Source organism: Bombina bombina, chromosome 6 (genome assembly GCF_027579735.1).
Source record: "Bombina bombina isolate aBomBom1 chromosome 6, aBomBom1.pri, whole genome shotgun sequence".
In the NCBI taxonomy this organism is placed as follows: domain Eukaryota; kingdom Metazoa; phylum Chordata; class Amphibia; order Anura; family Bombinatoridae; genus Bombina; species Bombina bombina.
Window position 1 is genome coordinate 865,623,738 of NC_069504.1, and position 7,725 is coordinate 865,631,462.

Here is a 7,725-nt window from a genome sequence, read left to right on the forward strand (position 1 = left end):
GAGTAAATTAGAAAGTTGCTTAAAATGTCATGCTCTATCTGAATCACAAAAGAAAAAAATTGGGTTCAGTGTCCCTTTAAGGATTTCTATAGAAGATCAGGTGTCTTTGATTAGCTGCCACAGGTGAAATCTAAAAGCAATTGGATGGATGGGTATAAATATTTCTCACCTGGAACATTTCCATGTGCTTGCCTAGCTGTAGTCAGAATGGGTTTGTGGGGAAAGCTGAGCTGGCTGTGCCTGGTGCTTGTGGTAGTTAGTATATCCTGCCAGATGAATGTCCCTGCTCGCAGCTGGAGATCAAGGGAACCTTTGAGGAGTAGTTATTCTGCTCAGTCTGGGGTTGCTCAGAGATATGACAGGTGGTATCCTCAGGTTGTTGATCAATCTAGACAGCAGCCTCAGTACCAGCCTATCAGTGTGCAATGTCAGGAGGCCAGTATGGTGGTCACAGTGCAGAGGGATCTGTATGGAATTGGGAAGATGGTGAAGGCCTCAGACCTTACTCTAGGACCCCAGAGCTGCCAGCCTAGTGCCCAGAGTACAAATCTAATAGTAGTTTTTCAGGCTGGACTTGAAGAATGTGGCAACAGCTTACAGGTAATATGATCTGATTAGCTCTAAACTTATATTAATATAGTTCTTAATCTCCTACAAGGCTTACTTTTAGGGCATATTATGTAACTGCTTTGAGTTGTTTGGGGGTGGGGTTGTCTGTTTTTGTTTTGTCTAATTTTTTGCCCTGTTAGCTCATACAATTTTCTTTTAATATCCAATTTGCTTCATTCTCTTGGTAGTCTTTTGATGTAGCAATGTACTACTAAGAGCTTGATTTAAAAACATTAGGTGAGCCAATGACAAGAGGCATGTGTGCAGCCAGCTATCTCCCTGGACTTTTTTGCTGCTCTTGCGCCTACCTAGATATGCTTTTCAAAGGATACCAACAAAGTTTTAAATAACTTTGCAATTTCTTATTTTTGAATCCTGAAAACTTTTGATTTTACTTTCCCTTAAAGCAAAATGTGCTGTAATATGATGCTAGCACATAACTTAACCCCTGTAAAAGGCTTAAAGTGGAATCCAATCTAGAGAAGCAATTGGACTTAGCTGAACACATCTGGTGATGCAATGACAAATGTGTGTATCAACCAATCACAGGTTAGCTCCTAGAAGTGCATTGCAGCTGCTGAATGTGTTCATATTATATTCTCTAATGCATGAGTTTATACTCTTGGTTTCTACCATAAGGAAACTATTTTGTTAACGTACTGAAACTGCATGGAATACAGACTTTAGTATATCCTTAGTAAAATAGTTTCATGCAATTTTAGACATTCAAGTGATCCATATATCTAGTTTTAAGAATAGTTCCATACAATTTGATATAACTGAGAAATTACAAGTGATCCATATCTAGAGTAAATAAATATAAATTAATTCTTCTCAGATGACACCTGAATTCATGGTCTACAGCACAAACCTGAACTACAACCCCACTCCAGCTGGCAATTCTCCTATCATAAGAACCAATGCTGCTTCTGTCTTAATCCAATGTTATTATCCACGGTGAGTCTCTCCCTGTTATTTGAGAGGAGTACTTGGGTAAAGGTAGTAAAAAGTCTGTCCAAACCAACTCTGCTACAAAGTGCTTGCCAGATCTGATCACACACAAGTATCTTTCAATCTGTCTAACAATGAATATTAAACATTGACCAACCCTATACTAGATCTCTATTCCTGACACTAGTCTGCATTTTCCTACAGACATGGCAATGTGAGCAGCAACGCCATCAAACCAACATGGATGCCTTACAGCTCTACTATTTCTGCAGAAGAAAGATTAGGGTTCTCTTTAAATCTCATGAACGGTATGTAAGTTTGTACTCCCTGAAGAAAGGGTGTTAAAGGGATAGTCTATCTGAATCAAGAGTTTAATTTTGACTATAGCTTGCCACTTTCTAATTACTCCTATTTAATTTTTCCTCTTTTGCTATCTATTTGAAAAAGCAATTATGTAAGCTTAGGAGCTGGCCCATTTTTGGTTCAGCACCTGGGTAGCGCTTGCTAATTGGTGTCAAAATGTACTGACCAAACGGCAAACACTACCCAGGTGCTGAACCAAAAATGGGCCAACTCGTAAGATTACATAATTGCTTTCTTAAATAGATACCAAGAGAACGAAGAGAAATTGATGGGGGGTGAATTAAAAAGTTGCTTAAAATTTCACGCTCTAATCAAAATAAGATTTCATCATTTGGATAGACTATCCCTTTTTAAATACAGAATTCTAATATTTTGTGCTCTTCATCAGATGACTGGAGTGCTCCAAGAACCTCTACAGTCTTCCGACTGGGTGACGTCTTCCATATTGAAGCCTCTGTTGATTCTGGCAACCATGTGCCTATGACAGTGTTTATTGATAGTTGTGTGGCCACATTAAATCCCAATGCCAACTCTGATCCCAGCTATGAAATAATATCTCTTAATGGGTGAGTCTTAACCACTAGTAAAGCTAGGCACTAGAAAGTTTATTATACTTACTATAAATCCTCAATTTCAGGTGCTTGATGGATGGGAAAGAGGCAGATTCCACATCTGTATTCATGTCCCCAAGGCCCCAGCCAGACAAACTCCAGTTCACAGTTGATGCTTTTAGATTTACTGGGAGAGATGTATCCACTGTAAGAATAAAGCTATTAAAATGAATTAGGGGCGTTTTAATATACATCTTGTTAGAATTGTGTTTTTTTTTTCTAGATCTATATCACTTGCAGCCTAAGAGCAGCAGCAGCTACCCAGGTTCCAGATCCACTGCATAAAGCTTGTTCGTTCAGTAAAACCAGCAATACGTGAGTAGCAAACATCTTACTTTCACTTGCTAGCATGGAGTGTGTTATACTTCGTACACTATTGGTCCTTTTTTATGAAAGTGATTTAAGAGTAGGGTGTTCAAATAGGCATCCATAACAATCTGCTCTTTCATTGCATATGTATGAGTATTTGGGGTTGTGTTAAAGCTCACTCGCTCTCGCCAGTGGATAACTACAAAGGCACTGTAAAATAGTGTTAAAAAGCAACAAATTAAACCTAAATCGGGGCATCTTAATTGGAAAGTTTAAAACTAATTTTCTTCTTTTAATTGAGCATACCTAGGTAGGTTTGGGTTTGTTAATGTACTGGGAGCTAGCTGCTGATTGATGGCTGCACATGTCTCAACTGAGCTTGTTCAGTTATCTTTTGAAGGCACAGCAATACACAAGGATAAAGCACATCATTTAGAAATAAAGTACTTTTAATATTGCAATAAATTTGAGAGTATAAAGCTTGAGTCACAACACTTTACCCAACCATGGTTCAGTTAAAAGTAATAATCTGACCTAACTTGGTGAAAAAGCAAAGATTGATGGAAGTCAGGTAGCTTGTAAAATTTCAATTTTGTCTTAAGTATGGTCTTATATTTTTGAAAATGTTTGGGAGGATGGCTAGGACAACTGGTACCCAACTAGCGTTTGAATGCTTTGCTCATGCACCTGATAACCTTAGATTATAGCATTCAATTCTTTAGAAAAGACTAATTAGACTCTTCTGGCAAGGTGTAGTGAGTCAAAGCTAGATATCTATTGCACACCCCAACAATATGGGCTTCTATGTGGTATTAATGGCCTAATTTGTCTCCACAGTTGGTCCCCTCTTGAAGGTACCAGTGACATCTGTAGGTGCTGTGATACTGGGAACTGTGTGGCTTTTGCTCCTCAGAGCAGAAGAGTTGGCCAGTCCTCTCGGGGAAGAGGAAAGAGACAAGCTGGACCTGGTAAGTTTACTAAGAACCAAAATCTGAATGAAATTCTTAGAAATTTACTCTATACATCTATAGCTACTAACCTAGAATTTCATGATGCACTACTACATTCTAATTTCTATTATAGATTCCAATGTAGAGGAACAAGGCTTGGCCATTCTAGGACCTTTACTGGTAATTGGACCAGACCATCAGAACGCATTGGCAGTGACTGAGGATCCGGATTCACTGGAGTTCTGGATGTGGGTGGCAATTGGTTCTCTGAGTCTTGTTGTATTGGTGGTTTGTGCTACTGTAATAGGGAAATATTTAGTTAAGAAACACGGCCTGCAGGCTGAACTAAAATAAATATTTATTTTGATAAATGACTTGTGTAGGTGTTTTTGTTTTTAAACAAAAGAGTGAAGTTCTAGCCATCAAAAAAATACACTTGCATTGCCAGTAGTAGGTATGTTCTAGCTTTGTTAGTGTTAATGGCATAGGTAGGGGTGAAACTTTAATGTGCCAGGAAACAAGTATTGCAGTTTCAATGTGTGGAATTCAAAACATTGTGCTCAAATTCTAGTTTTGAGGTAGAAAAATGTTTAACCCTTTCGCAACAGGGTTAAAGTGTCTACATCGGAACAACTGTTTCAATTATTGGATCGGGGGGGGGGGGCGTCCCTACAACCCTAGGAACGCCCTCCAGACCGCGATCAAATCCTGGAAGCACAGAAGGTCTCAAGACAGCCGTTGGCTATGACGTTCTATTCTGTCATAATGGCTTTAAAGCCCAGTGTAATTATGACGGAATATAACTGCATTAAAAAGTTAAATAATTTTTGTTTCTACTGTATTTAGTTGTCTTTTAAATGGATCAGAAAGTCAAAATGAGCATGCTAGTTTCATATTCACATCTGTTAAATTTCCTTTTTGTTCTCTAAGGTACTGTTGTTGAAAAGAATTTGTACCTATCCACAGCAGCCATGTATTAGAGCTAGCTGATTGGTGGAAACACACTTGTCTTTTCATTGACTTACCAGATGAGTTAAGCTAGCTCCCAGTAGTGCATTGCTTTTAAGAAACTGACTAACATCTGCAAATAGAATAAACACATGGTTATATGCAGGCGATGTCTTGTCATATTAGGTTCTTATTTATAGCACTTCCGACAGGTTAAATCAAGCTCCTACTCCCTTCCCTTACGCATGCACATAATTGGCATATGAAGAATAACTCTACATAAAGTACCAACATCTAGGTGTTATATTAACTATAGCATCTGTTTACCAGGACACCACAAACTTATTTATTACAGTTACACAGCCTGAAATAATCAGGTGAAACATATTGCAGTAAAATCTAACTACATTGAGGCTGCTGGAATGGAGAGAACAATGTGTGTGTGTAACCTTGTAGTTACCAGTTTGCTCCTGTTCCAAGGTCATTCTTAGTGAAAACATACCTAGGTTGGTGGCTGGAGCAGTGACACTACATGGCGGGAAATAGTGCTGTGATCTTGCAAAACTGATGCCACATCGTGCTCCAGACACGTGCACTCTCCTGAGCTTATATCCCTGCTTTTAAACAAGATACCAAAAGAGAACATTGATAATAGAAGCAAATAAGAAAGTTGGTTAATATTGTATTCTCTTTAAGCCCCAGCTAGGCAAAGCCTCAGTATATAAATAGGGCTAATTAAACAGGTTACAAACTGTGACACACTACTAAGATGTGTTGCTACCTACCTTACTTGGTATTCTATATCACATCTCATGGTTCCCCCTTACCTGACACCAGTCTACATACTGGAGATGAGCAGCTGGCAGTTTTGTTCACTGACAAATGCAGAAGTAGGAGGTTGTCTTTGGTATTCTGTAAAACCAGATCTTAGTTTCACTTGCTCAAGAGGAAATTTGGCTCCTGCAGAATAACAGAAAAAACTGCTGAATCTCTACTGCAGCTACAGTTCAGTGAAACAGATGAGCACAGATTCATTCCATCTGATTAAGAATTCTGAATGATGATAGAATATCTGTTCATGTTTTAAGATGCAGAGAAGAAAATACATTATCAAATAAATTACACTATGTGTGTATGGACAACCTAATTCTGTAACTTTTTTATTCTCCGTGCACCCACATTTAAATATCACTCAGACAGCAGCATGTTTGTAATACAGGCCACGACCAGCTTTCTATATAGGTAAGGTGTACAAATTTGGCTGCACTGGGTATGTGCATCATGTGTTCATGAGACCCTGAAACCACTTGACTTCTACATGAAGTATTCTAGATATAAATCAGGGCAGGACTGGGACTAAAAAGCAGCCCTGGAAAATATGAAGACAAGCCCTATATTTAATTGAGTCTGTAGAACAAAGTCTGCATTTGTGTATATTTATTGGCAAAAATGTTAATGCTTAGTTTGTTGTTAATGCTTTGAATAACGTCAATGACCACTGATTACATCACATGTGACATTGCTGACAACATTAATGGCATCAGTAGTGATATAACCCATGACATCATCCTACAGATCAGAAAGTTTTTTTTTTTTTTAATAATCAATTACATCACTAGTGACATCAACTAAACAAAAAGGATTTCAGTTACAAATTCTCAAAGAGAGGGGGGAGAGAGCAAGGAGTGGGACCGCTGTACTGCAAAAAATGGCCCGTGTACACAGGCTTTAGTACTAGTATATTTATATTTTATGTGGCGTGTCACCGTAAATTAAATGGGTTTTTTTAAGAGTCTAATACAGAGTAATACAAAACATGTAGCTCTTTTTAGAACTGGTTGTTTAGCCTGGTTCTTTCAGGTAGTTCTGTAGCAGTCTTTGGATTTGCTATATGGCTACAGTATCCAAACTTTTTCAAAACTGCAGTGTGGCTATTGTAATACTGTCTGCAAAAGTACACATTAAATGAATGCATATTAGAATGTTATATAATAAATTTAATGGAACAGCATTTGTAATATGCTGTGTTGAGTTCAAATTTGCCATCATGAGGTACAAAGGGCTTGTCACTGGGGCAGTACCCTTAAAAGGTAAGATTTGCACCATTTTTTAAGGGTACAATATGGTACCATAGCACTGGTACACATTTGCCTTTGAAAGGTACAATCTACAAGGGTACCAATTTGTACGCATGTTAAAGGGTACAGCGGGGGGGGGGGGGGGGGGGTTCTGACAGTGTATAACAGGAACTATTGAACACTCCACACACACATTAGTAATATACCACTGTTTAGAGCTTAAAATATTGCAATAATGAAAAAGATACATTAAATGTAACCTGTTTTCTATCACAAACACCCACTATATATTTATTTTGTTAAAAAGATAAATATATTTGGTTCAATACTGATCTTGCTTTACTCTAACCATCTCTCTCAAAAAATAGTTATTTTGCAACATCCTCCTCTTATACATCCAATTACTACAGTGTTATATTCTCATCACTTCTCCTAGATCTAATTACCATGGTTGAGAAACATTCAGTAATAGCAGAGAAGATTGTTTACTAAAGCAATAAAACATGCACGCGCAAAAATGTGCTTATGGTGCTATCTCAAAAACTGCTAATCACACACATTTTAACCCAATGTAACGGCAGACCCTCATGACACGATCTATTCAAATACTAAGTTTCAAACAAACCCATAAAGCTGATTCCTAGATAAATTATTCTGTATCTCCAATGCTAAGTCTAAGAGATTTTCAATTCATACCCCTGTTTTTTCAATATCAAATATCTCACAAACAAATTAACCGAATTCCTTGAACTTTTCCAGATATCTCATTCCAGTCCAAAGATATGAGCATTTGAAAAATCTAATTTTTAATGAAAGCCATTCTCAACTTAAACTATGGGAGCACTACTGTGTTCCAATAATATTTACAGTGTATATATATTTATGAAACTAAAAACAAACAATGTT

The 7,725-nt window shown here is 37.7% G+C and overlaps 1 protein-coding gene across 1 annotated transcript; it reads left to right on the top strand.

Moving 5' to 3' along the window:
- The first annotated feature begins 414 nt into the window (after positions 1-414).
- Positions 415-4,147, top strand: LOC128664706 (zona pellucida sperm-binding protein 3-like). Its single transcript, XM_053719514.1, has 8 exons — positions 415-600; positions 1,448-1,566; positions 1,765-1,868; positions 2,312-2,489; positions 2,561-2,681; positions 2,758-2,849; positions 3,681-3,811; positions 3,927-4,147. The coding sequence occupies exons 1-8, from the start codon at positions 442-444 to the stop codon at positions 4,145-4,147; spliced, it is 1,125 nt and encodes a 374-aa protein (XP_053575489.1). The 5' UTR covers positions 415-441.
- Positions 4,148-7,725: the final 3,578 nt, after the last annotated feature.